Source organism: Colletotrichum chrysophilum (assembly GCF_026319265.1).
Source record: "Colletotrichum chrysophilum strain AFK26 chromosome Unknown scaffold_11, whole genome shotgun sequence".
Taxonomy (NCBI): Eukaryota; Fungi; Ascomycota; class Sordariomycetes; order Glomerellales; family Glomerellaceae; genus Colletotrichum; species Colletotrichum chrysophilum.
Window position 1 is genome coordinate 338,151 of NW_026517298.1, and position 26,597 is coordinate 364,747.

The 26,597-nt window shown below is 55.4% G+C and overlaps 9 protein-coding genes across 9 annotated transcripts; 6 read left to right on the forward strand and 3 right to left on the reverse strand.

Annotated features, from left to right (window-relative positions):
* Positions 1 to 3,999: 3,999 nt before the first annotated feature.
* On the forward strand, positions 4,000 to 6,832 carry COL26b_002303 (uncharacterized protein; the record flags this gene model as incomplete). Its single annotated transcript, XM_053175229.1, has 4 exons — positions 4,000 to 4,240; positions 4,407 to 4,772; positions 4,827 to 4,915; positions 4,967 to 6,832. The coding sequence occupies 4 exons, from the start codon at positions 4,000 to 4,002 to the stop codon at positions 6,830 to 6,832; spliced, it is 2,562 nt and encodes an 853-aa protein (XP_053040849.1).
* Positions 6,833 to 6,987: 155 nt separating this feature from the next.
* Positions 6,988 to 8,232, reverse strand: COL26b_002304 (uncharacterized protein; the record flags this gene model as incomplete). Its single annotated transcript, XM_053175230.1, has 2 exons — positions 6,988 to 7,546; positions 7,598 to 8,232. 2 exons carry the CDS (start codon positions 8,230 to 8,232, stop codon positions 6,988 to 6,990), a joined length of 1,194 nt encoding a protein of 397 aa, XP_053040850.1.
* Positions 8,233 to 10,549: 2,317 nt separating this feature from the next.
* COL26b_002305 (uncharacterized protein) lies at positions 10,550 to 11,967 on the forward strand (the record flags this gene model as incomplete). The annotated part of the gene is made up of 2 exons (XM_053175231.1): positions 10,550 to 11,494; positions 11,548 to 11,967. The coding sequence occupies 2 exons, from the start codon at positions 10,550 to 10,552 to the stop codon at positions 11,965 to 11,967; spliced, it is 1,365 nt and encodes a 454-aa protein (XP_053040851.1).
* Positions 11,968 to 13,148: 1,181 nt separating this feature from the next.
* Positions 13,149 to 13,770, forward strand: RPL38 (60S ribosomal protein L38; the record flags this gene model as incomplete). Its single annotated transcript, XM_053175232.1, has 4 exons — positions 13,149 to 13,178; positions 13,261 to 13,294; positions 13,439 to 13,567; positions 13,712 to 13,770. The coding sequence occupies 4 exons, from the start codon at positions 13,149 to 13,151 to the stop codon at positions 13,768 to 13,770; spliced, it is 252 nt and encodes an 83-aa protein (XP_053040852.1).
* A 576-nt stretch (positions 13,771 to 14,346) lies between these two features.
* On the reverse strand, positions 14,347 to 15,141 carry COL26b_002307 (uncharacterized protein; the record flags this gene model as incomplete). Its single annotated transcript, XM_053175233.1, has 1 exon — positions 14,347 to 15,141. The coding sequence occupies one exon, from the start codon at positions 15,139 to 15,141 to the stop codon at positions 14,347 to 14,349; it is 795 nt and encodes a 264-aa protein (XP_053040853.1).
* A 4,278-nt stretch (positions 15,142 to 19,419) lies between these two features.
* On the forward strand, positions 19,420 to 20,865 carry COL26b_002308 (uncharacterized protein; the record flags this gene model as incomplete). Its single annotated transcript, XM_053175234.1, has 2 exons — positions 19,420 to 19,518; positions 19,585 to 20,865. 2 exons carry the CDS (start codon positions 19,420 to 19,422, stop codon positions 20,863 to 20,865), a joined length of 1,380 nt encoding a protein of 459 aa, XP_053040854.1.
* A 429-nt stretch (positions 20,866 to 21,294) lies between these two features.
* On the forward strand, positions 21,295 to 23,146 carry COL26b_002309 (uncharacterized protein; the record flags this gene model as incomplete). Its single annotated transcript, XM_053175235.1, has 3 exons — positions 21,295 to 21,346; positions 21,470 to 22,147; positions 22,272 to 23,146. The coding sequence occupies 3 exons, from the start codon at positions 21,295 to 21,297 to the stop codon at positions 23,144 to 23,146; spliced, it is 1,605 nt and encodes a 534-aa protein (XP_053040855.1).
* A 296-nt stretch (positions 23,147 to 23,442) lies between these two features.
* COL26b_002310 (uncharacterized protein) lies at positions 23,443 to 24,015 on the reverse strand (the record flags this gene model as incomplete). Its single annotated transcript, XM_053175236.1, has 2 exons — positions 23,443 to 23,909; positions 23,970 to 24,015. 2 exons carry the CDS (start codon positions 24,013 to 24,015, stop codon positions 23,443 to 23,445), a joined length of 513 nt encoding a protein of 170 aa, XP_053040856.1.
* A 568-nt stretch (positions 24,016 to 24,583) lies between these two features.
* Positions 24,584 to 26,222, forward strand: COL26b_002311 (uncharacterized protein; the record flags this gene model as incomplete). Its single annotated transcript, XM_053175237.1, has 2 exons — positions 24,584 to 25,858; positions 25,914 to 26,222. The coding sequence occupies 2 exons, from the start codon at positions 24,584 to 24,586 to the stop codon at positions 26,220 to 26,222; spliced, it is 1,584 nt and encodes a 527-aa protein (XP_053040857.1).
* Between the last annotated feature and the right edge of the window lie 375 nt (positions 26,223 to 26,597).

Genomic DNA, 26,597 nt, shown 5'->3' on the forward strand with positions numbered 1-26,597 from the left:
CGATGCAGCCGCAAACAACTTATACATACGAAGTAAGGTAAGATGCCGTTGAAGAAGCCCGCCAACAGGGTGTAGAGGCCATGGTGGATCGACAGCGAGTCGTAACCCCTGGTGCAGTTTGTCAGGGTTGCGGTGAGAGTCCGTTCTCCGTAGTCAAATCCACTCTGCCTCCAACAGGCTGCCCGGAGAGGTTGGGCCTCGTGGCCGAATCACATCGGCCATCGGTGTTGCGTGGACGCCGGGGGAGATGGGAAAAAATATCGCACTAGAGCAAAGAATAGCAGACCTTGCTCTTTTCCGGCAAGTCCTCCGCATGTTGGAGAGATCGCGCCAGGCACAGGTCCCACGGGAATCGGCAATGAGAAAGCAAGCGCCAGTCGCGATGGGGAGGAGACTGGAGACTGGAGAGAGGTGATGGGAATGGCTGGCGTCTTTGGAGGCGGCGCCTCCATCGGCAGGGAAGCGGCCTCGAGACGTCCCAGTCCCAAGCTGGAGCCGGGGTCCAACGTGCGGGAGAGACACAGCATTGGCCATCAGTTGGCCCTCAATCGGATGGCAGGCGTATCAGGCCTTGTTCCCTGAACAATATTAACCACAGTTGTGGAACTGGAAGCACGCAGAACTCGGTGCCCAAAGAGGGAGAATTGCTTACGATAGTACTGGCTTGAATCATGTTCGAGGCAACCCACGTGGGTGAGATGGGATGTCATCTCGCGGAGACGGAGGGGACGGTAACATGGTAACACACACTAAGACGCCCGTGCGAACCTTCAACCGTCCAAGAGCCCCCTTGAACTTCTTTTCAAAATAGCAGTGGTAGAGTGTGCCAGAGAGAGCGGCAGAGGGCCAAAACTTGGAAAGAGAGTTGCCTCGAGCAATCAGTCTGAGAAGCTGGGGTCGCATTAGGCGCCACGTGAGCCAAGGTGAGCCAAGCAGCGCGGTGAGTGGGCTTGCCGCTTATTGAACAACGTCGATTAGGTGGTGGACTCGTCGAAGCGCAAAACCGGGGTGTAGCTGGGCAGTTCCCACTTCTATTGGGTGTCGTCGAAACAATAGCGTGCAAACCGATGGTGTAAAAAAACGAGGCCAACGGCAAAAGCTGGAGCACCGGGTCTTGGTCAACGGCGAACCGGTGGCCCTTTGCGGTCGAACGAGGCGGGCTGTTTGTTCGGGTTCCTGGCTACAAGAAACGATCCATCATCGATCCCTGGCCTGGTGCTGGTGCTGGTCAGTGGTCACTCGTTCCCCCGGACGAGGTCCCCGCCAATGCTCAACAAAATCATTGCCGTTTACATCAAAGTCGGATCGAGACTCGATATGTCTCCATCAGACTAATCAATAAAAGAGCCGTAATACCGACGCGTTGTTTTTTTCCTTCACCCCTCTTTGCATGTTTCGTTGCGGTGTATTGGTGCTGTGGTAGCGCCCTGGATGATGAGGGGACCCCCTCTCGTCCCTCTCGTGCCATCGCGCGGACCGCGCTCATATCGGACTCCGACGATTCGAGTAAGCAAGTCGGGCGTTCGGTGAGCTGAGCATGTTGCCCGTCAAGAATGGCTGATGAGAGGTGACGCCAAGTTGGATCGTGCAAAGAGTATGCATATCTGGCTGAAGACGGGAAGCCGCAGCAGCTAAAGAAGTGTGGCAGATGCAACGCCAATGCGAGAGAGCGGCGCGAAACGGACGTGAGTAGTGGCTTGGCTCGGCGGCAAAGCTATGTCAACCTGCTTTTACCGCTTTATCTTACAGCCAGTCGAAGCTTCCTTCTCGTCACATCCACCGCCTACCTATAATCAACCCTCTTCCACAGTCAGCCATCTCTGACTTTCCCATCCATCCTTCTTTCCGGTGCCTGTAGATCAGATGATCACGAGGTGACCAAAAACAACGCGGGGTTGAGACATTCAGCCTGCTCGCCCTGAGTCTTGCCTCAACGAGGTTAGAAGCCATCTGAACTTGACGGACAGCTACCTCGACTAGCTGCTTGATCTGAGGGTTACACACTGAATCTTGCTTCGACCTCCGGCATGGTTTTCCCGATCTCCCCTGCAATGACATTCCAATCTTTGAGTCAATTATCTGCAACTACTATCACCGACAGCTGACTTGGTGACCACTCACACACCACACGACAGCTCCTCAATCGCTGTCATATGTCGCATTCAAGAACACCAATGCCACGCCATAATTAACAACTCGATGATACTATGTATTCGCCCTTCATCCCGCGCGACAATAATACCAAAAAAAAAAAAAAAAAAAAAAAAAAAAGCCCACAGTAAGTGAATCCCGCCGATATCGACACCAATCAACCTGGTCTGCCGTGCAGTCAAGAGCCGAAATCTGTGCAGTGTCATCCCTGTTCCCTGTTTTTTGTCCCCGCTGCCGGACCGAGTTTGGGGGTTCCAACCGCTTGGAGCTCTTCGCTTCCTTCGCTTCTAAGTCGTTCTAGTCTCATTAGAGCTGTATGCCCGACCATAAAGACATGGGAAGCAAAAAAAGGGTGGTCACGCGTCAAGATGTTTCCCACCTCTACCGCCGTCGTTACACCCCCATTTCTGCCGTTGCGCATGCACTATTATCAAGAAAAACTGCCTGCTTTGCTCATTTGATCATGCCCGCAATGCGACACCAGCATGCAGATTTAACAGTGACCGACCTTTCGCCCACTCCATTCTCCCCGCTTCGGAGCCGAGCCGGATCAGAGGTCGGCCTTCCTAGAGCAGACCGCTCGATGGGCGATGATCATCCCCCCAGCCCGCCGCGTGCGCTCAGCGCTGCGCGTGTTCCTCGCATCTCTCCAGCAATGAAGGAGATCTGCAATTATTGTCACCCCTTACGGGATATGTCGACATTTACGGTTAACGTCTCCGGACCTGTCATCGCTTTGGGCCTCGGCCGTGGGTCCGTCTGTCCATGTTCCCCTAATCTCATGATATCCACCGCATTACTCCCAAGTTTGTTTTTTTCCCAACGGACTTGAAGATTCCTCCGGTCACTGGCAACGCAACGCGACCCCCAAACGTCCACACACGAAATGCCGCTTCGCTTCCAGGTTGAACCCCCAACTAGTCCACGCACCAACTCCCGCCCGAAGCGAGCGAGCCAGCCAGCTACTCAGCAGCTCTCGGTCCCTCACCCGACTGAATCCCAAGCTCTAGAAACGTCTTTGAATGGTTCCCTATGGGTCACATTTCCCCGCCTTCTGCCAGACGTCCCTTGTCCACCCCTCTGCGAATACCGCTTACCGACTCTTCTCTAGTCTCGACTCTAACGCTACGCTCTACGCGATATGCTGATCGGCCGCACTACACTTATCTCTTGGTCACGCATAGGCCCGACTTCACGGCCAAGCCAGCTGCCCGAAAGGAACAGGCCGCAACCTTGATGCGTTGCAATATTTGGCTTGTCCTATATGTGCCTGCTTGATGCCCATGAACCCTTTCGGTTGCTATCGTGACATTACACCTCTCTCCGCCCCCGAACAGCTCGGGTACACACACATACACGGCTGTGTGTTGTGTGCTGTGTGCTTTCGTGGCCGACGTCAGTCACATACATCGTTGATGCGTCGCCAAGCGGTGATCGCTTGCTTGTCGCAGTTCAGCTTCGCGGGCCACCCCTTTTCCTGCTGCCCGCTGCCAGCTCTCCCTTGTGACAGGCAAGGGGAAGCGTTCTGAGATGTGAGCCCACGGGAGAGTCATGAGGATGGGCGCTACCCCGAGTGCAATGCAACCATGGTATTCAAAGATTGAAAGCAGGGCGCCGGATCTTGTGCTGGCACGGGCGCCCGGAGATCTGCGCGAGTGGGTGTGTCCACTCTGCCCGACTTTTGTATAAGTTAAGTAGTAATGGCCGCGATACCATTTGCAAGTGTTTGTGTGTTTTGCCAGCTTGCGCTGCTGCTGCTCCCTCGTTGCTTTGAGTTGCCGTTTCTGTGCGTGTGTTTCTGCCAGTGCTATTATCAGCACACCAGCTCGGAACAAGTTGGCAAACACCATGGCCGGCATCAAGTCTCTTGCCCTTGTTGCGCTTGCGAGCCAGGTGTCGTGGAGTGATGCCGCTGCAATCGATGTCAGGCAAGTCCCCGCCGGCTATGTTGCGGCGTCTTACTACCCGGCGCCGTTCGGTGGCTGGACGGCGGACTGGGCGGACAGCTATGAGAGAGCGAAAGCTCTCGTTGACAGGATGACGCTGGCTGAGAAGACCAACATCACTTCTGGCTCCGGCATTTTCATGGGTAAGATAGATGTGAAAGAGTTTCAACGTGAAGTGCGCTAGACTAACACACCGCAGGGTACGTACTCGAGAGGCTACATCGCGAACATCAACTAACCTGCACAGCCGCTGCGTTGGTAACACGGGCAGCGCCGAGCGTGTCGGCTTTCCTCAGCTTTGTCTTGCAGACTCAGCAACCGGCGTCCGCCAGGCCGACAACGTCACGGTGTTCCCGTCCGGTATAACCACCGGGGCCACCTGGGACAAGGACTTGATGTACGCTCGAGGAGTGGCCATGGGGAAGGAGTTCCGTGGCAAGGGCGCCAACATATATCTTGGACCGAGCGTGGGTCCCATCGGCCGCAAGCCGAGGGGCGGTCGAAACTGGGAAGGCTTCGGCGCCGACCCCGTCCTGCAGGGCAAAGCCGCTGCGTTGACTATCAAGGGCGTCCAGGAGCAAGGTGTTATTGCTACTATTAAGCATCTTATTGGAAACGAGCAGGAAATGTACCGCATGTACAATACGCTCCAGCAGGGCTACAGCTCCAACATTGGTTTGTTGACCACCTCGCTTTGTAGCAGACTTCAGATGCTGACTGCCTTAACAGACGACCGCACTCTGCATGAGTTGTACCTTTGGCCATTTGCAGACGGCATCCGAGAAGGAGTTGGCGCCGTCATGACGGCTTACAACGCGGTATGCAGGTAGCAAAGTCATATGTTGGCAACGCAACTAACAACACCATAGGTCAACGGATCCGCCTGCAGCCAGAACAGCTATCTGATCAACGGCATCCTGAAAGACGAGCTCGGTTTCCAAGGAACTGTGATGTCTGACTGGTTGGCTCACATGTCCGGAGTTGACTCTGCTCTCGCTGGTCTCGACCTGAACATGCCTGGCGACACCCAGATCCCCCTATTCGGTTACAGCTACTGGATGTACGACCTCACGAGGTCGGTGCTCAACGGCTCTGTCCCCATGAGCCGTCTTAACGACATGACTACGAGAATCGTGGCAACCTGGTACCAGATGGGCCAAGACCAGGGCTTCCCCAAGCTCAACTTCGCCACGGGCACTCGGGATCGTGAGGGGCCTCTGTATCCGGGAGCATGGCCCTTCAGTCCCAGCGGCGTTGTTAATGAGATGGTCCCAGTTCAAGATGACCACTACCTCGTTGCTAGGCAGGTTGCTCAGGAGGCCATCACTCTGCTCAAGAACGCGGACAGCCTTCTACCCATCACAACATCAGCCCCGATCAAGGTCTTCGGCACTGATGCCCAGACAAACTCTGACGGACCCAATGCCTGTGCCGATAGGAGCTGCAATAAGGGCACGCTCGGTATTGGCTGGGGTTCCGGAACCGTCGACTACGTCTACCTGGACGACCCCATCACTGCGTTCAAGAAGAGAGCCAGCAACGTCACATTCTACAACACCGACAGCTTCCCGTCAGTCCCTGCGCCCACCGACAACGATGTCGCATTTGTCTTCATCACTTCCGACTCGGGAGAGAACCAGTACGTCGTCGAAGGCAACAACGGTGACCGGAGCTCATCTGGCCTTGACGCCTGGCACAACGGCAACAAGCTCGTCCAGGACGCCGCCGCCAAGTACAAGAACGTCGTCGTGGTCATCCACACCGTCGGCCCGATCGTGGTCGACTCCTGGATCGATCTCCCCAGCGTCAAGTCCGTGCTCGTTGCCCACCTCCCCGGCCAGGAGGCTGGCGAGTCGTTGGTGAATGTCGTCTTTGGTGAAGCTTCTCCCTCCGGCCACTTGCCCTACAGCATGACGAAGCAGGAGTCTGATCTCCCCGATTCCATAACGAAGCTCACCGGCGGCTCGACCGGCCAGCCTCAGGACACGTACACTGAGGGTCTCTACATCGACTACCGCTATCTCAACAAGAACAGCATCAAGCCGCGCTTCGCCTTCGGCCACGGGCTCAGCTACACCAACTTCTCCTTCACCGACGCAAGTATCAGCTCCGTCGGAGCCCTCAGCGCCACCCCTCCCGCGCGCCCCGCAAAGGGTGACGTGCTCGTGTACGACGCCCCCATTCCCGACTGGACCGAGGGCGTCGTTCCCTCCGGCTTCAACAAGATCTTCCGGTACATCTACTCCTGGTGCACCGAGGGCGAGGCGAAGCAGGCCGTTGAGGACGCCAAGACCAAGACGTACCCGTACCCTCCGGGCTACAGCACCACCCAAAAGCCCGGCCCCGCCGCTGGCGGTGCCCAGGGCGGCAACCCCGCGCTGTACGACGTGATGTTCACCGTCTCCGTGAAGGTCACGAACACCGGGTCCAAGTACTCGGGCAAGGCCTCGGCGCAGGCATACGTGCAGTTCCCCAGCGGCGGCCCCGAGACCCCGGTGATTCAGCTCAGAGACTTTGAGAAGACCAAGAGCCTGGCGCCTGGTGAGAGCACCACGGTGCAGCTGCAGTTGACGAGGAAGGATTTGAGCGTGTGGGATGTGGTCAGCCAGAACTGGGTGATCCCCAACACCCAGGGCAGGTACAAGATTTGGGTTGGTGACGCGAGTGACCGCTTGTTTTTGGCGTGTTATACCGACTCCAAGTCGTGCGAGGGAGGTCTCACTAGTCCTGTCTAATGTTTGACTCTTAAAGTGATAATACATTTTGCAATCCATAATCTCTATCCAAAAAGACAATCTTCAATTCGATGTGGTATCCTTCGCTTGCAACAACATACAACGACACAACCTCAATATAAGGATACAAAGGCAATCACTAGAGGCATTCAAGTTCAGGCAAGTCCAATCACCTCACCGGCCTTGAGACCGTCGAGAATGTCCTTGGGAAGCGGGTCCTTCTTACGGAAGGCATGCTGTTTGCGCTCCGCCGACGACCAGCCGGGAATGTCGAGAGAGTCGCCGCCAATCTTGCCGCCACGCTCGGCCTTGTACTCTTTCAAGGCAGCCTTAAAGCCCCAGGGGTCCTCGCCGTCCTTCTCCGTGGGCAGGTCAACATCTTCGTCGACGTCGTCGAGAAGGCTCTTGAGTCCCTTGACGCCGCCAAACTTGATGTTGTACTTCGCGGCATAGGCGGCGACGTAGCTGTCGAAGTGGGAGGGCACATAGACGAAGGGGCGCGCCTTGGACTTGCGGGTCTTGTCATCGTCTTCCAAAAGAGAGTAGCCGCGAAAAGCCTGGGCACACTTGATGAAGCCGGCCATGACCTTGCCAAGGTCGCGGACCTCAGAGTCTGGCTTCAAAAGACCCATGCGCTCGAGACGGGCGAGCATGGACAGGAAGAGAGTGCCGACGAGCTTGGCTGTCAGGCTGGCGAAGTCGCCGTCATCACACCTGTCATGAGATTAGTACTTTGTATATAACATTGTTCGGAATGAAACTCACATCGCGAAGTCGTCCCCAGAGAGATACCAGATGAAGGGAGACAGAGCCTCGCAGATGACCCACTGCTCCTTCCAGTTCGCGCTGGCCTCATCAAAATCCAGGACCAGGTTCTGAATGATCTCGATAATGCCGTAGGCACGGTGGTCGTTGTAGGTGTGCATGCCGAAGAAGTCCGGGTCGCGGACCTGGACGTTGGGCTGCTGGTTCATGAGCTTGTAGTAGCCGGCACGCATGATGACATAGGGAGCATCAGGGTGGTCCGCAGCGGGCTTCTCGCAGAGACAAGTCTTGCCGAGGTCGCACTTGGGCTTGGGTCCGTCGCTCTCTTCCTCATCTTCATCCTCGTCATCCTCGTCTTCGTCTTCCCACTCATCTTCTTCCTCCTCCTCACCGCCAAGGTTACGCTTAGTGCCCCAGGGACATCTGCAGATGAATTCGAAAGCCTTCTTGGCATCCGCCATCTTGTCCTTGTAGTCGCGGTCTGAATTGCGCGTGTTGGAGACTTTGGTGAAGCGGCTCTTGGCGGCCCAACGCGGAGGCTCACTCTCTGAAGAGGAAGACGCCTCAGGGGTCGCCTTGGTCTTCTTCGAGGAGTCCGAGACGTCGCTCGCGTCTGAACGTCTCTTAGGAGGCATGTTGGGTAAGAATTTTGGTATAAGTCAATGGGCAAGGATGGGTTGTCAAGGACAGAGACAATAACCTTTCAACGTCGGAAGAAGGAAAGCTGGGGATTGAAAGGCTTTGAGAGCTCCTCTTGTCTGAAGCAGGTGGGTAACCACCGTCGTCACCCCTAAAGTCAAACGTAGATAGCACCCCAGGACCCTTAATTGCTTTTTCGACGCGAATCAACGCGTCGAGCTATCCTGCCATGACGAAATGTTTTTCGAACCGTGGACCTTGGATCCCTGACCGCGTCTGATCATGTGATGCGAGCATGGCCAGAGTGTTCTAGATATTCCTCGAGAAATCAATTGATGATCATGGTGAAGGATATCAAAGTTTAAAGATGGGTTGGAAATTGCCGATAGCTGTTGTCCGTTTTGGGAAAACTGCTGTGAGCCATCCGCACGTCGCTTATGTTTAGACCCTGGTAGGGCTGCATAAGCCGACCTCTATCTCGGGCCCAGCTACCGACCGAAGATGCGGGAAACAACATTCGAGACCTCTGGAACATGCAGTAAGACGTTAACGAACATAAGGTGCACGAGCGTGCATGTGCTTTTTGATACTCCCGGGCAACTGGCGTACATTTTCTGGACGAGTTCCCCTATTTTTCCCGTGCTAGAGCTACTACTTTTCCTGTATGCTAGCTGTCGCCTCTAATCGCCTCTATCGCTGTTACAATCGCTATTATCGTCGTTTCTTGGATCATCAATATCGTTATTGTCTCTAATTACTGATTTACTATTGTCTTTGACCGAAGTCATTACCCAGAGAATGTAGCCGCGCAGATACGGGAAAATCTGACGGTCTTATATGGAAGGCTAGGTTGTGATGTTGTTTGATTCTCCCCTTCTAATGTGTTCGGCCGGGTGCTTTCGTTGTAGACGCAGGACTTAGGTAGAACCGGTAAAGCGATTCTGCTCTAGGAGCTTGATAGACAGTCAAGTCTGAAGGCTGCATGGTTTAACGTTGCGCGCCTCAATCTCAATATGCCTTTTCACAATGTACTCATGAACGAGTGTCCACGTATCGCTGGGTTAAGCTCTGGTGTGATTGACACTGATCTGGAGGACCTCGACCAATTGAAGGCGGCAACCAATTGCCAGTGTACAGCAAGCGTGTGGGGATGATTGTTGTACATTGAATTCATATTGATACATATTGAATACTTCCCGCGTCTCGAGAAGTTTCGACTCTATATCTTGAGCCGTCATAGTCGCCCTTTTAGCATTCAACACCGTGCGGACATGCTGCATGCATGGCGCAAATCCCGCCAAGCGGACGAGGTTGTGTTCTCGATGCTGTTTCTCTGGCATGCGCCGGCGTCCTGCTTTCCTCGCTTGTTCGGTCACAGTCGCAAAAACTCCAAGTGGCGCACAGCCTTAGCAACCCAACTTCTTGCGTCCCTTCGCCCTCCTCCGTGCAATGATCTTGCGGCCGTCCTTCGTCTTCATGCGAGAGAGAAATCCGTGTCTTCGCTTCTGGATCAATCGGGTGTTTCGGTTCATGGTGTTACGCGGGCCGAAGCAGAGCTGCATGGAGGCCAGGGCAGGATGTTGCGTGACGGCACTTGTGGGGACGACATCGGCGGCATTTGCTGTTGAAGGGGCAAATGGCGTGATCGCTGGCCGGCGGAAGGCAGATGTGAGAGGAGTAATTGAAGGACGGAGGGAGGGAAGGGAGGTGAACGTCCTGAAGGGGCACCCAGTCAGCCTTGTCGCTTCTTTGGAGGGGATATCTCGATCGTCACCTTTGGGAGACAGTCTGCACCACACAAGCAGGCTGGACAGTTGGGCGGGCGAGGGAAGCCCTCGCCAGGCTTGTGACCGATTGGCGCATCATTTTGGCAGCGTTTGTGCTGTCTCTGTGCTGCTGGCGTAGATCTCGCACGTCTCGATATCGGCCTCGACGAGCTGTTGGAGATTTTGCGGCCGACTTTCTTGCGATTGACGGGGGTTCCCGTAATTAATGCACCTAAAGGGGCTTTGGCCTTAAACGGGGCGGAACGTTGCGTTCGCCGGGTGTTTCAGCCAGTCAACGCAGAAAGAACCTGGAGAATTTGGAGCGAATCATGACCCCTGCCGACTCCCGCAAGCTCCGAACTTCAGCTTGTGCGGCCCCCACTTGGGCTGTCTGGGGGCCAAGCTCACTGTGGACAGCTTGCCTGCTGCTGACCGGGTTGATTGCTTTGCGACACGGACGGAACCTGTCCCTCTTTCCTCAAACCAACACCTCTATTTCCTGTCCCACCTTTGCCATATTTTCAACAGCAAGGACGGAGGCAGCAAGATGGATTTCCTCCAGCGCCTCGCCCGGTTCTTGGACCGCCCGTTATTCCCATGGAAGCGTCTCATTCTCGGCTTCTCGGTCGGCCAGTTCGTCTTCGAGAGCCTGCTCTCGCTGCGCCAGTACCAAGTCCTCAAGAAGACAAAGCCCCCCAAGGTCCTCGAACAAGAAATCTCACAGGAAACTTTCGACAAGTCTCAAGCCTACGGTCGCGCTAAAGCTCAATTCGAATTCGTCAACGGTCTCTGGGGTCAGATCCAGAATATTGCTTTTATCCAATACGATGTCCTCCCCAAGCTGTGGTCTTGGACCGGTAACCTGCTGCTCAAGTTCGCGCCGGCGCGCTTCACCGGCGAGATATCGCACTCCATCGTCTTCGTCCTGGCCTTCATCGTCATCCAGCAGATCCTCTCGCTTCCCAGCTCGGTATACCAGACCTTTGTCTTGGAGGAAAAGTTCGGGTTCAACAAGCAGACGCCCAAGCTGTTCATCACCGACATGATCAAGTCCCAGCTGCTCGCCTTTGTCATCGCTCCCCCGATACTCGCCGGTTTCCTCTCCATTGTCAAGAAGACTGGCAACCAGTTCTTCTTCTACCTCTGGTTGTTCGCTGCTGGTCTTCAGGTCTTCATGATCACCATCTACCCGATCGCTATCCTGCCTCTGTTCAACAAGCTGTCGCCTTTGGAAGAGGGCGAGCTGAAGACCGGTGTCGAGAGCCTCGCCAAGAGCCTGAACTTCCCCCTCCACGAGCTCTACGTCATCGACGGAAGCAAGCGCAGCGCCCATAGCAACGCCTACTTCTTTGGTCTCCCCTGGAAGAAGCACATTGTCATCTACGACACCCTCATCGAGAAGAGCGAGACGCAGGAGGTCGTGGCTGTTCTGGCTCACGAGCTGGGTCACTGGAGCTTGGGTCACACTACCCGTCTCTTTGGCATCTCCCAGGTATGTTCCCAAAGCCATTCATGAGCATGTTTTCCGCAACTAATCCACTCCAGGTTCACTTCTTGTACATCTTCACTCTGTTCTCCGTCTTTATCAGCAACAACTCCCTGTACGCCGACTTTGGCTTCCTCAAGGAGCACCCCATCATCATCGGTTTCATCCTCTTCTCTGATGCGCTCTCGCCCATGGACACTGTTGTTAAGCTCTTGATGAACATCCTGAGCCGCAAGTACGAGTTCCAGGCTGATGCCTTTGCTCAGAAGCTTGGCTACTCCGTTGAGCTGGCTAAGTCCCTGCTCAAGCTCCAGATCCAGAACCTCAGCACCATGGATGCCGACTGGGTCTACGCCACGTACCACTTCTCTCACCCTCATCTGTCCGAGCGTCTCAAGGCACTCAACTGGAAGTCCACTGGCAAGGTCACCAAGGACGAGCCCACCGTCGGAACGTCCACTGGTAGAGATGAGTTGTAGGCGGTTTTGGAACATAAGATCAAAGAGGCATCATGCCACACCATGCTGGAGCGAAAACTCCACAAAATATCATGTAGAGTAACTATACTACCCACTTTGCGCAAGTGGCTTTGGCCTCCATCAAGGAGGAAGGTAGTTGAATCATGACGCTTATCAAAGTTCCATCCTTTTTGTCCTAAAAGCCATCAACTTGAACTAATGCTTCCATCACGATCAACGCCTGGGGGCCCTCATGTTGGCCATGACCCTTGCAAGCAACTCTTCCCTCGTGTCCGACTCCCCAGGAAATAGGTTTCGCTACCGGCAGGTCAGCATGAGATTCAGGGATCAGATATCAGAAGTTTTCATACTGCTGCTAGCCATCTCCTCATCTCTTCTCTTGTCCACTCCTCGGGGTTGCCAGTTGGATCGGCGCCTGCCGGAAACATGTCCCCGCCGTAGATGGCCCATACAGCAACAGCCGTAACTAAGCCTCCGAATGCTTCGTTGTCCATCAGTTAAGAGAGTTCTCATACACATTCCCGTCAGAACTAACCAAGGACTGCATTCTGTGAAATGTTAGCCAATACGAACACAGGTAGGCCCAGAAGACTCACCTTTGACTTCATAGCATTGTCGAGTGGGGTGGGCATTTTGGGAACTAGGTGTGGCGGTGCGTTTGCTGGTTAAACTGGAAGAACCTCAGGCTTGTTGCAAGATCTACTCTGGCTGGACTTATATGAGAAAAACAACACGTAGATACAGACTAATAGCAACGTGTTAGCAAGCAGAATTGAGTTGAAGCGTCGTCAACTCGTGCCAAGGTACAGGCCGAATATGTCTGGGCGAACAGCTCCGGGTGACGCGTCAAGCCACAGTGACGTTGGACCACACCCGCTGCTGCCTGTGGCGGGACAGGCTGGTCGGGCCCCACGCAGAGCCCGTCGGCACGATCGGTGCACATCTCCCGACGTAGTCGCAGCCCAGGAACGGAACCAGAAGGGGAGGCAGATGGGAAAGACAACTCGAGTGGCCCGTGCACCCGCCTGGCAGCTCGCGCGGTCCGGCGCCAGGGGTCCATCCCACAAAATCAAATTCACACCAAAAAACCACCCACGAAAGTGTCCCACGACAAAACCACCCATCGACCTGACAAGTAGACCCCCTCGTTGTCGCCAAAAACCCCCATCAATACCGCCAAGATGCCTCAAGAGATCGGTGATATCAAGAAGGTTCGTACAGTCGACGTTGCCATGCTGGGCAATTCCCATGCATTTTTCCAGGGGAAGTTTTGACTAACAATTCGTTTTGCAGTTCATTGAGATTGCCCGCAGGAAGGACGCCTCTTGTATGCATTTTCCCACATCCTCCCCTGACCACCACCGCCCGCGAACCGACGAGAACGAGTCTTGTTGTCGGAGAACAGCGAAAATTCGGATTTAATGATTGCGAGAAAGGGGAATTGAGATTTCTAACGATTGAAAAAAAATAGCCGCGCGCATCAAGCGTAACCGCAAGAGCTCCCAGATCAAGTTCAAGGTCCGCTGCCAGCGTCACCTGTACACCCTCGTCCTCAAGGACAACGACAAGGCCGAGAAGCTCAAGCAGTCCCTCCCTCCTCGTACGTCTTTCCCGTCGCATTGTCCCACCCGAATCCCCAAGTTTGCGTCTTGTTGCGTTTCCCCCCTTGGACCAAACCGGGATCGAAGAGGACGAACTACCATTGTAAGAACCCAAGCTGACCGCGGGTTCCCCCCTCCTACAGAGCTCCAGATCAAGGACGTTCCCAAGAAGAACCCCAAGGGCGGCAAGGCCTCCGCATAAGCGAGTCGAAAACGCCGAATAACTTGACACAAAAAAAGGGATTAAAAAATGTCTTCGATGGGGCGGAGTTGCTAGAACTTTGTCAGTTAGCCTGACACTGAGGTCCAATGGAATGATTTGTCCCCCTCCGGTTTTCGCATACATACAACACTGGGTCTGGTCGGTCTGGGAACGAGGCGGTTTCTTGTCCTTTTTTGAATGTCTTCATGTCCCGAAAGAGACCATGACGAGGTGAAAAAGGAAGCTAGAACCGTAGCATCAAAACGATATGGCGTCGAGGGATTACCTAGGCAATTGCAATGATGGATGGATTGTCTCCTGTCTACTAGCAGACATTTGTCCAATGAAGAAAAGCAACCATTGAACACACCAAAAACAAGCAAGACGGGGAAACTTTCATGTGCTGATGGGCTCTCTCCATGTCGTGTGTCGCGCACGCCTGGCCCTCTTAGGACGCCGTTGATTCCGCTGATCCTCGCCCGTCTATCCCAGGAACAGGGCCATGGCCTGTCGTCTCGCTGAACTCCAGCCCGCTTGTTTCCACTGTCGAAACGAGCATACCGAGGGAGACCGTCTCTACATGATCCTCTTGTAGTGCCAGATGTCCGTCCCCGTCACAAACTCCTGGATGCCTGCCCACTCCTTGAACCCTTCGTGCTGCGCGATTGCCTTATGTTGCTCGACCGATGACCAGCCGCAGTACATGACGAACTCCTCCGTGCCGTCCACAGCCCGCTCGATTCGCCAACCGCCGCGCACGGGGTACGGCTTCGAGGCATCCTCAACCACCCACTTCGCTTCGGCGTACTTCTTGACGAACTCCTCCTTGCGCTCAGGCCGCACGCCGAAGCGCCCAACGCTGACCACCGGCGCCGTCAACAAGTTAGGCGGCTCGTCTTCGGCCTTCTTCTTGCCCTCTGCCTTGTTTTCTGCAGCTGCCGGCGCTTCCGGCTCCTTGTCCTTCGATTCCGCTTCATCACCCCCCGTCTTTGCTTCGCCATCCGCCGTTGCTGCCGGCGTGCTCTGCCCCGGGACGAATATGGGCGTATCGATGTGGAAGAATAGCACTGCCCGCGGACCCTCGCGGTGGATGAGCGGCGTCAGCTTGCCCATGACGTTTTGGTTTTCTGGCGAGACGATCCACTCGTGGTGCGCCTCAGGAGAATCCCATTGTGCGGCCAGCAGCAGTACGCTCGGGTCCTCGACCTGCTGGAGGATGGCGGTGCCGCGTTCCACACGCTTCGGCGGCAGACCGGGCTTCTGGCGGAGAACCCAGGTGTCCTGGACCGTCTGGCAGTAGTCGAGGAGCTCCTTGGTCTCCTCGTTCGGGAGCTCCTTGAATTGGAGGAGTGCGAGCTCTGTGACGGCCATCTTGGCAGAATGTTTCGTCGGATGGGTGGGGTGGCAGGCGATCGAGAATTTGCAGGAATTGGTGTCTTTCGAGCTGCGAATCTGAGGAATAGGAGAGCGTTATCTGGGGCTCTAGGCGGGGGCTTAGGATGGTGAGCTTGCTTTCGCTCGCGCGCGGGGTTCGGTGCGGGCCGGGAATACTGGGGTGTGAGCTTGAGTCCGGTTGGCTGGTGACTGGGATCGCTCGTCTACGATCTGAACTTGGGGCAGAGAGAATGGCGGCGCTCAGCTGGAGTTTGGATTCTCCTTTATTGACTGGAAGCTTGAAGTCGGATATTCCGAGGGATTCCGGTTGCAAGTTCATAGATCCAGCTCAGCGGGGCAGTAAGGCTGCGGTCTCGACGTCGTTGGGCCAGAGGTCTGGGTGTGACGTTGACCACAAACAAGCGCTGCGGCACAGACCGAGCCCAAGGTGAAGTACCCAATGTAGGGCGGTGCTAATAAGCTCTATTGTCTGACAGCCCAGACTTTGAGTCGCATTGTGCCTGCCTCCCCCCTCTGAAGAAGACACCAGCCAAAGCTCAGGAAGACTTGGATGGACTCGGATAGTGGCTGCAACCGGTCGACCCCGCACCGCTTTGCAGTGTCCCTGATTTGCTGCCTCGTTTTTATCGATAAACTTCTGTCCAGCCTGCGAGACATAACTAGGTTCAGCTCGACCGCCCGTCAACCGTCGGCATGTTTTGATTACCCACGATGGACGGAGATGAAAGCCGTCTGGCGCTAAGCCGCAACGCCGTCGTGTTCGGGCGCCACAGGTACAGGAGCAGAGGGGCTTGTGGGTAAGGCGACATTCATGATGCTCGGGGCCTTCCTTCATGTTCTCCTGCTGGATGCCGCTGGGTCATATGTTCAGTCCACAACCGAAATCGCCCAGTTTCGAAGGCCGGTTACATTGAGATTTGATTGCCCTCAAAAGCGAACATTTGGAGGATGGATGTAACCTTGACTAAGAGACCCGTCGGTTTGGAACTCGGGGTTGAGGTTGGGGTAGCTTCCCCGATGACTGGTTCCAAAGTGTCGTTCGCAGTCTGCACACATCGGCGACGCTGGACGGTTACTTCAAACTTCGCTGCCCCTGCCAAGTGTTTGCTTGGTCCCGATGATCAACGACAAGTCGTCGGCCCAGACGATAAGGAGAAGAGTGCGGATGGTTTGACCCGCTATGCGCTGGGCCACCTGCGCCTCACTCGCCGAGCTGAGGGGATTTGGGAGCAACATGCTATCGATAAGGCAATCTCCGTAGGCTCCGCGCTGTAGGGCAGGGGGATAAGCCGCCTGGGGCATAAGCCGCCTGCAGATGAGTTCCTCACCATCCCAGCGGGTGGTTCCCGGCGCTCGAGTGCATAGCTGTGTCTCCACGAGCAACTTGGGGCTCATGAAACCAAACGAGTCCTTCGGTGTGAACAGTCGGAGATAGTACGCAGTAGAAAACGGTTCTGTTCTCTTTCCGAGACACGGAGCTGCCAAATGAGATTACGGAATTCTTCTAGTCGAGTCTTGACTCGAGAGACAAGTTGGAGACATTCAGGGCTCATGTGACGACGTGGTATTAGTTAGGCGGCCATTGCTCTGGGAACCTGGCCGCTTCACCGCCACGAACTGACAAGAGTCAGGAGTGCAGCCTGGAACCCAACCGCGAGAGAGAATTCGTGGTGCCAGGTGCTATCAGCGGCGGAGGTGCAGCCGCTTTGCTCGGTGTCTGCATGCTGAGTCCGCTGTCGGGGGCGGGAGCAGGCAGCTATCGCATCGGACTGCCCAATACTTGACCAGCAAACCGCCAGACGGAACCAGGCGACCCAACTTACCAGGTGGGTAGCAGTTGGGGGCACACAGCGAGCCAGTAACACACAGCCCTTCCCGTTTTGAGGCTCAGACGAAACGACGCTCGGTCGCACCGATGGCGAAATGTCGTTGATGATCGAAAGTCATGATCGGACGGATGTGTCAGGTTGCTGGCGTGCGCAGCGCAAGGTATCTAGACTGCTGGGTACTCGTGCCGTAGCTCATCGTACTGCGAAAGCACGGAGCTCTGCCGTAGAGCAGCTTTCCAGCCGAGGTTTGGTAGCCGCTTTGTCCTTTCACTGTGTTGGTTGGCTGAAGCTTCCCTCGCCCATTGGTCGTCGCGACTCGCTTTTCGATGAAGCAAACAATTGGACCATGTTTGCTGTGGGTTGGGCGGCTGAAGCGGTAGCAGAAAGCCGGTCAGCATCTTATCGTCGAAGTAATCTCGTGGGAGTGCTGAAGGCCAGAAGAGCCAGTAAGGTGTGTTCTGGGGCAACGGGCTTGGCGGACGAAGGAAGTGATGGTTGAGCTTGTCAGCTTGACAGCTTGTCAAGTCATTGCCGGCGGATGGCGTTAACGGCGTGGTCGGTGGCTTTCGTCCATCCCAAGCTTACTGCATAGCAATCAACAGCCGCTCATAATGGGAAAAGGTTCCATGCCGTCGAAAACCTAACAAATCACTAATGTCGTCTTTGGAACTTTCGATGTTCGCTTCTCGAAGCTGCGTGTTGGGTTAGCTACCAGTGCCCAAGTAGAGGTAGAGTCCGAGGTGAGGAAGCTACACAAGTGCCTGTCTCTTCCCAGTAAGGCGCACAATACGCAACACAGCTCGACAGGGAGTGAGGGAGAACAACACCGCCCGGGCGGCCACCCTTTTCACCTGCAGATACCCCTGCTGCCGCAGGTCGGTGCTTGCCGGGAAACACCCGCCAGACCGGGAATGTCTCCCAGGGGAAACATGCAGGGCCAATGGTAAGGCGCAGAGGGCCGGCCGCCTGGGAGCCTAGCTGCAGTCATGGAGGGTACCTGCAAGTTGAACGCGTTATGAGGCGGTACCTGGAGGAACAACGTGAAGTAGCAAACAGGACCTGCTGTTGGTTGTTGGTTGGGGCAACAGCATGTACCTTTAGGTAAGAAGACAGATAGTAAGATGATTGTAAGATGACAGGCACATCTCTTTCTCACTTCACACATCACGCGGCCGCCAGAAAATATGCAGTGCCTGGGGCTCAGATATCAGTTCTGCGTAATGCAGCCTGTCTTCCATCACCGAAAAAAAGAACTTTTTTTGGTATTGCGCAGTATCCCCGAATAGAACCAACTGCTCCCCCTTTTGGGGTCTGGAGTGCGACCAGTTTCGTCCTAACTTTTCCCCCGTCCATCGAAAACGAAAAGCCTCCACCGGAGCTTCCATTGCATTGCTCCCAAAACCTCCCGGCGGTGGACTTGAACAACGGAATTCCTCCCCCAGACTTGAACCCCGGAGCTCCCTCTGCTCATCTAAATCAAGTCTCACTTGCGACACGTTTTATTCCCACATTACAAAGAACGGCTAGAACCCGCAAAAACCCAAGACCTCTTACCCTCATTTACCGTCGTTGTGTCTTGGACAAACACGCCTCCAACCGCCCCAACCCTTCCCCTCCTCCACTACATCACGCCCAGCTTGTGCTTGTCATTGACCCGATTCCTTTTTCCCGTATCCGTAAGTACCTCTACCCTCTCTCTGAGTTGCTTTCCCCATGTTTCCTGTCTGATAAGGGGGGCTCCATCCTCCATCTCCAGGCCCAGGACCACCACCACGTTGTCCAATTTGTCCGGCCACCCCCCGGAACCTGGGAAAGCTAAATTGGCTAACTGAATCGAGTGTCCCGTCCCTCCTGTCCTGCTCCTCCTCTAATAAAAGTGCTTGTATTACTGTATTACACACTTGCCAAATTACGCCTTTAAGTGCTGCTGCCACCGCTACCACCGCCTGGCGCGCCGCCATCGTCACCCGTCACCCGTCACCGCACCTGCACCCTCCTCTCCTTCCCAACACTTTTTCTCCGTAGACTTTTCGGCACGTCCACTTCCACTTCTGAGCTGGCACAACCACACGACTCGCCGACTCGCTCCATCACGACCCATTCTGCGCCTTCCATTCGCTCCGCTATTAGTGCCACTCACCAATTGACCCCTCTTTACACCAAAGAAACGGACGACCGCGCCCAAGGACCCTGAGCCGCGATACTATGCTTGGCCGATAACACGCCTCCTACACGACTTCACGACAACAACGGATCCTCCCCAGCAGCACGCAAATAATCTTGCTGTTGCAGCTTCAACACACGCAACCCGCTCATGGCTATCTTTGCTCCAGAGATGCGAAACCCCCTGGATGCTGTCGCCGTCAACGGTGTACCGACAACCTCTTTTGTAAACGGAAACGGCAACTTATCCCATCGCCTCAAAATGGATCGCAAACAATCAAGTCCCATGATGCCCGCCTTCATGGTCTCAGCGCCTGGCAAGGTCATTGTTTTTGGTGAGCACGCTGTCGTTCACGGCAAGGTCAGTTGCGAAACCCCCCCTTTTCCTAATTTCTGGCGCATTCACTGACATACAAGAAACCAACAGGCCGCAATCGCCGCAGCTATCTCCCTACGATCGTATCTCCTTGTCACATCGCTATCTAAATCCAGGAGAACTGTCTCCTTGCGCTTCCCAGACATCGACTTGCACCACACGTGGAACATTGACGACCTCCCGTGGGCGGCGTTCCAGCACCCCTCCAAGAAGAAGTCGTACTATGACTTGGTTACGGAGCTCGATCAAGACCTTGTCGCAGCCATTCAGCCACATCTGAACGAGGTCTCACCACACAAGCCCGACGATGTGCGGAAAGTGCATCAAAACTCGGCCTCCGCGTTCCTCTACATCTTCCTGGCTCTCGGCGACCGATCGTTTACAGGCTGCTTGTATACTCTGAGATCAACAATTCCCATCGGCGCAGGCTTGGGTAGCAGCGCTTCCATTGCGGTGTGCCTGGCGGCCGCTCTTCTCTTGCAATTGCGTACCTTGTCGGGCCCACATCCCGACCAACCTCCTGATGAGGCTAGGTTGCAAGTGGAGAGAATCAACAGATGGGCTTTCGTGTGCGAGATGTGCATACACGGAAACCCCTCAGGCGTGGACAATACTGTTGCGACCCAAGGCAAGGCCGTGGTCTTCCAGCGCACAGATTACAACAAGCCTCCAGCAGTGCGCCCACTGTGGGATTTCCCTGAGCTACCGCTTCTGTTGGTCGATACCAAGCAGGCTAAGTCAACTGCTTTTGAGGTCGCCAAGGTCGCCAAGTTGAAGAGCGGCCACCCGAAATTGGTCGGAAGCATTTTGGACGCCATCGATAAGGTGACGAATACGGCAGACGGCCTTATCGGCGATGAGAAGTTCGACAACAAGAGTGAGGAAAGCTTGCAACAGGTCGGAGAACTCATGACCATCAATCATGGACTTCTCGTCTCTTTGGGCGTATCACACCCTCGCCTCGAGCGGATAAGAGAGCTTGTCGACCACGAAGGCATTGGCTGGACGAAGTTGACTGGTGCTGGCGGTGGCGGTTGCTCTATCACATTGCTGAAGCCCGATGTGCCGAAGGACAAGCTCGTGCGGCTTGAGACTCAACTCGAGGACGAAGGCTACGAAAAGTTTGAGACAACTCTCGGCGGCGATGGCGTTGGCGTGCTCTGGCCTGCTGTTCTCAAGAACGGGGTGGAAGACAACGAAGGTGGTATGGAGATCGACCTGGACAGCTTCTTGAATGCCGATGGTAACGAGGGCGTTGAGAAGCTGGTAGGCGTCCACGGTGGTGCAGGTGAGAGGGAGGGCTGGAAGTTCTGGAGGGTCGAGAGTCGGTAAAGAACACGGCGACTCACTCTCTTCAATCTGCTTCTACACTTTCACGGCTTTGCCAGGGCGCAGAATCGGGAAAAGTTTTTGATACTACAGCTTATTCGCTGTACGACATGATAATGGCGCAGGAGACGGGAATATGAGAGGGGGCTTTATGTATCAGATATAATCGGCGTGCAAATTTTAGAAGCCCACCTTGCGGTACTAAATTCCTTTTAATTTTATTATTCCGAAGCTGCAAACGGAAATTCTGTGTCAACATTGCTGTCGTGCCTGATGTCGTGCAACAGAGCTATCCATGGTGGCTTCGTTAGATCAAAGGGTCTCAGGTGGGCGTTCCCGTGGTGGGGTAGGAGCCATGGGCGAACATTTTCCATGTCCGGGACATACTTCGCCGCCAGCTCAACCCCGCCATAGACCAAGCCAGCCGCAGACATGCCCGCCAAATCCAAGGCCAGCTCCAAAGCCAAGGACGCTGAGAACAAAAGTACGTTGAACTGATTTTCATCCCTCTACGTTGCTGTCAAGGCCGCACAGCTCCTGTGTGGCCTAATGCATCAATCCCATTCGATGGCGTTCTCCAAAGCTGACTGTCTCCCCTCCATCATAGGCAAACAACAAGCGCAAGCTGCGGCTGAAACCCAACAACCCCCGAAGACGATCAACGAGCGGTCTTTCCAGCGCTACCACCAGACGAATCCGCACGAGCGACGACGTGAGGAAGCCGGAGGTCTGCACGCCCTCTCGCCCGCGGAGCGACAGTCCTGGGTCAACGCGAGCCTGGTGCGCCGTGTAGCCAACAGAGAGTTCTTCCTCACCAACAAGGCAGAGCGCGAGTTCTGGAAGCAGATCAGCAGGGAATCGCCGCCGATCCGCCGACTCGAGAAGCCGAGAAGCGCCGAGCAGAAGGTCGTCTACGACTGGGGCAAGGACAAGAACGGGCGCGACCTGGGCGACTACCCGATCGACCAATTCACCGTTCGGGCCGCGAAACAGGCGCAGCTTACGGCGCTCGAAGTGTTGCACCGCAGGTTCCTTCAGCGGAGAGAGTTTGCGCGAGACGGCGTTCCGGACGCGGCCGAGGGCAAGGTCACAGAGATCACGCAGGAGGACATTGACGAAGAGAGGAAGAGACGACGGGAGATGGCGGCGCTTAGGAAGGAGCTCTACGGAGAGAAGATGGGTCCGTACGCGACCGACCCGGAGTGGGACGATGTCGTGCCCATCCCCGCCGAGGAGCCCGAAGGCGCGCTGGCTACGATTGCTTACCCCGAGGACTATGCTGAGGGTAAATAATTCACTTCTTCTTTTTGTGTCTTGCACCGATGTGTGTGTTCTGTTTCGGAAAACGGTGGCCTCGGGGATTCTGCTCATCTATCATGTCCCACTGACTTTGTGCGTGTTCTTTCCAGTCATGAGCTACCTGCGCGCCGTCATGGTCGCCGAAGAGTACAGCCCGCGGTGCTTGCGGTTGACGGACCACGTTATCTCCATGAACCCGGCACACTACACTGTATGGCTGTACCGGTTCAAGATCGTCGAGGCGCTCGACATTTCCGTCATCGATGAAATCGAGTGGCTCAACGAGGTGTCGCTCGAGCACATCAAGAACTACCAGATTTGGCACCACCGCCAGCTGCTGCTTGACCACCACTACAACCACATCAAGGCCAGCCCGGACGAGGTGAAGCGCTTCGGAAGGTCCGAAACGGAGTTCCTCACGCGCATGCTTGACGAGGATACCAAGAACTACCACGTGTGGAGCTACAGGCAGTACCTGGTGCGCAAGCTGGGGCTGTGGAACCTGCAGGAGCTGCTGTCGACGCAGAATTGGATCGAGGAGGACGTGAGGAACAACTCGGCCTGGTCGCACCGGTTCTTCCTCGTGTTTTCGGACCCGGCCGCTTCGACGGAGGGCTCGCACGCGACGGAGCACGATCCGAAGGTCCCCGCAGACATTGTGGACCGGGAGGTCAAGTACGTCGAAGAGAAGGCGCTGTTGGCACCGCAGAACCAGGCTGCGTGGAACTACCTTAGGGGTGTGCTGGTAAAGGGCGGACGAAAACTGGAGACTGCAGAGGCGTTCGCGGCGCAGTTTGTCAACGGCATTGGAGAGGGTGAGGACAAGGAGGAGGTGCGCAGTACGCATGCGCTCGACTTCCTGGCCGACGTGTACGCGGATAAGGGCATGAAGGAGGAGGCGGGCAAGTACCTCGACCGACTGGCGGAGAAGTGGGATCCCGTGAGGGCGGGATACTGGAAGTACAGGAAGCAGCAGCTTGCATAGGTAGCGTGTTTGTGTGATAATTGATGTGTTATTGAGCTATCTTGTCCGAGACACACGCTTATGGGATGTTCTTAAAAGACGGTCATCCACGCTTTCATGCTGCCGAAAAGTGACAGGGGTCTACCATGGCTCCCATTTTTGTCCATAATCCAATTCTGTTGCCAAGTTAGTAAGCTCTCTAGCAACCGGTATGTCACTACCCGTACCTATCTCATTACGAATTGTGAAGCAATCCGGTCGTCTCGACATGTCTTCATTCTGGGGTATATCCTCCGCCCGCCAATCCACCCACAACCTTACAGCGCGCGAAAGTTCTGGCTCATAATCAACCATCGCCTGACGCCGCGCGGGGGGTTCTTGCCAAAGGTGTCCCAGTTCGGCACCAGCACGAAGACCTCGTTAAACGTCTTGGCGGCGGCGTCGCGGCCCTTGCCGTAGTAGACGCGGCCGGTGACCTGGGCCATGACGCTGCACTTTGCGCCGTTCTTGTCGCCGCCCTGGAGGTGCTCGGGGCAGCCGAGGGAGAAGTCCGCGTTGACAACGTGGGCGTCGAGGGACTCGATCTCGTAGCGGACGTCGGGGCCCTGGGTGTCGAGGAGGGTGGTGTACTCGTCAGGCCCGCTGGCGAGGACGGCGCCGTTGACGGAGATGTCGGGCGGCGTAGGGTACTTTGAGCAGGCTGTCGTGTAGAACTGCGACATTGTGCCTTTGAGCTTGCGGCGGTTGAGGGCGTCGTAGTAGGCATCTGCGAAGTTTGAGGCCGCTGGGGGAGGGCGCCTGCGTCAGTTTGGTGCTGGTGGTGGTGGGCTGGATGGTTGCGCACCGTCTGAGGAGGCCCTCATTTCCGTTTCGCGAGATGGGAGAGACATCTTATTGTCCTGTCTTCGACAATGTTTTGTGGAATAGGACGTGGAGCTTTTTCGAATGCGCAGCGTTGTTGTTTACTCGAGGTTGTCGCAAAGTTGTCGAGGTGAAGGGGACTCGGTCAGAATTACGGCGGGGTGCAGGGATCTTTCACCGATAAGAGCTCTCTACCGTTATCGCCCGACTCAATTGGTACGGTGCCCTCAGAAAGTCAGAACATTTCGAGAAGCAGACCCTTCGATTCACGATCTACCTGCATGCTCGACGGCGACATGCTTTCCCAAAGGTAGCTTTTTGACGAACGCAGTCGAAATGAGACAATTAAGACTACCTCCAGCTTCGGCCTTTCGCACTCGCCGCTATGAACCAGCGCTGCGACCGGCCTGGGTCTGCCCCTCGTGCAGCTATGGGCCGACATTGCGACGGTTCGCGAGCTCTGACAGCAAGAGCGAAAAGCCGTATTATGTGACGACGCCCATTTTCTACGTCAATGCATGTATGTGAAGATGTTCCGACGCAATCACGGAGACCTGCGAGCTAATGAGGACATGTACAGCCCCGCACGTCGGCCACATGTACTCGATGCTCCTCGCCGACGTCCTGAAGCGCTGGCAGGTCCTCAAGGGCAGGCCCGCGATCCTGTGCACCGGCACCGACGAACACGGGTCCAAAGTCCAGCAGGCGGCCGCCAAACAGGGCGTTGCCCCCAAAGAGTTCTGCGACTCGACGGCCGAGAAGTTCCGCGACCTGGCGCAGGTGATTGGCATGGACAATGACTACTTCATTCGCACCACCGACCCGGACCATATGGAGGCTGTGCAGCATTTCTGGTTCCTGCTGAAGGAGAAGGGATATATCTACGAGAGCAAGCATGAGGGGTGGTATTGTGTGAGCGACGAGTGCTTCTACGCCGCGAATGAGGTCGAGAGGACGTTGGTGCCGTCGACGGGACGGACGGTGATGGCGTCGACCGAGACGGGCAACGAGGTCGAGTGGGTCGAGGAGAAGAACTACCACTTCCGGATGACGGCGCTCAAGGACCGCTTGCTGAAGTTCTACGAGGAGAATCCGGACTGGATCGTACCACGGGCAAGGCAGAAGGAAGTTATCGCTTGGGTACAAAACAACCTTGAGGATCTATCGATATCAAGACCCGTACAGAGGTTGGACTGGGGCATTCGCGTACCGGACGATCCCTCGCAGACGATTTACGTCTGGGTAGACGCGCTCATCAACTACCTCACGAAAGCCGGATTCCCGACATGGCAGCCTGGGAAAGAGCACGAGGGAGGCTGGCCGGCGGACGTGCACGTCATCGGAAAGGATATCGTGCGGTTCCACGGAATCTACTGGCCCGCGCTGCTGATGGCGCTGGATCTCCCACTGCCGAAGCAGTTGCTAAGCCATGCGCATTGGACGTTGGGGAAGAAGAAGATGTCCAAGTCGTTGGGAAACGTCGTTAACCCGTTCTTTGCCGTCGACCGATGGGGGTTGGATACGATGCGGTACTTCATGATGCGCGACGGCGGCATTGAGCAGGATGCTGACTACGAGAACTCGTTGGTCGTGGCGCGGTATCAAAAGGATCTTCAATCGACCGTGGGCAACTTGATGAACAGGGTTGCCAAGAGCAAAACGTGGAAGCTCAGGGACTCCGTCGTGTGGGCAGAAGAGAATAGCGCCTCTCTGTTGAGCTCTGTCGTGTGGTCGGAAGAGAATAGCACCACTCTGTTGAGCAGTGAGAAGCTGAAAGCAAGTATCAACAGCATGGCGTCTGACATGTCAAAGAGCATGGATGAGTTGAATCCCAATGCTGCCATCCGTGGTGTGCTGGATGTTCTCGCCGACGTAAGCGCGCTTCCCTGGAGATGATTTGCGGACAATATGTTAACAAGGCTCCTAGGCGAACAAGTACATTTCCCACCTGGCACCGTGGAAGCTGGTCAAGTCGAAGGATCCCAAAGACCAAGCCACGCTCCACGAGTGCATCTTCTACACCGCGGAGGCTTCGCGTGTGGCGGGCATTCTGCTCCAGCCTGTCATGCCGACCAAGATGGGACTTCTGCTGGATACCATGGGTGTTGACGCCGGCAAGCGGCGCTTCCAGGATGCGACTTTTGGCGCAGACTTGACATATGGTGTCCCGGTGATCGATCCAGGCAAGGAAGGAAAGTGGAACGCTTTATTCCCTCCGCAGGCCGCTGAGGAATGAGCCTAGGCGTTTCCAGTTCCTCTACGAATTGAATGTAAATGTAAAATCTCCCCATCACTGGTGGAAATGTAAGATGTTGTAATTATATGATGATGAACGATGGAGAAGGTCTCCAGGTCAGCCGGGCGTAAAGCGTGACTGCTCTTAAAAACTAGGCCGTCTCTTCTTCCCAACTTGATTTGTTGAAATCAGCGGGTGGTAATTAAGTCAGCCAGTATATAATGAGACGTTTTCTTGCACAGAAATAACAGGATATCTCGAGATAGGGTAGGTATTAATTCGTTGTAAGTAGATGCGATGAGGGCATGCGCTCGGTCCTGAACAGTACGCACACCCACCACCTGCTGCACACAGCAGCAAGGCCAGCAAAAGCAG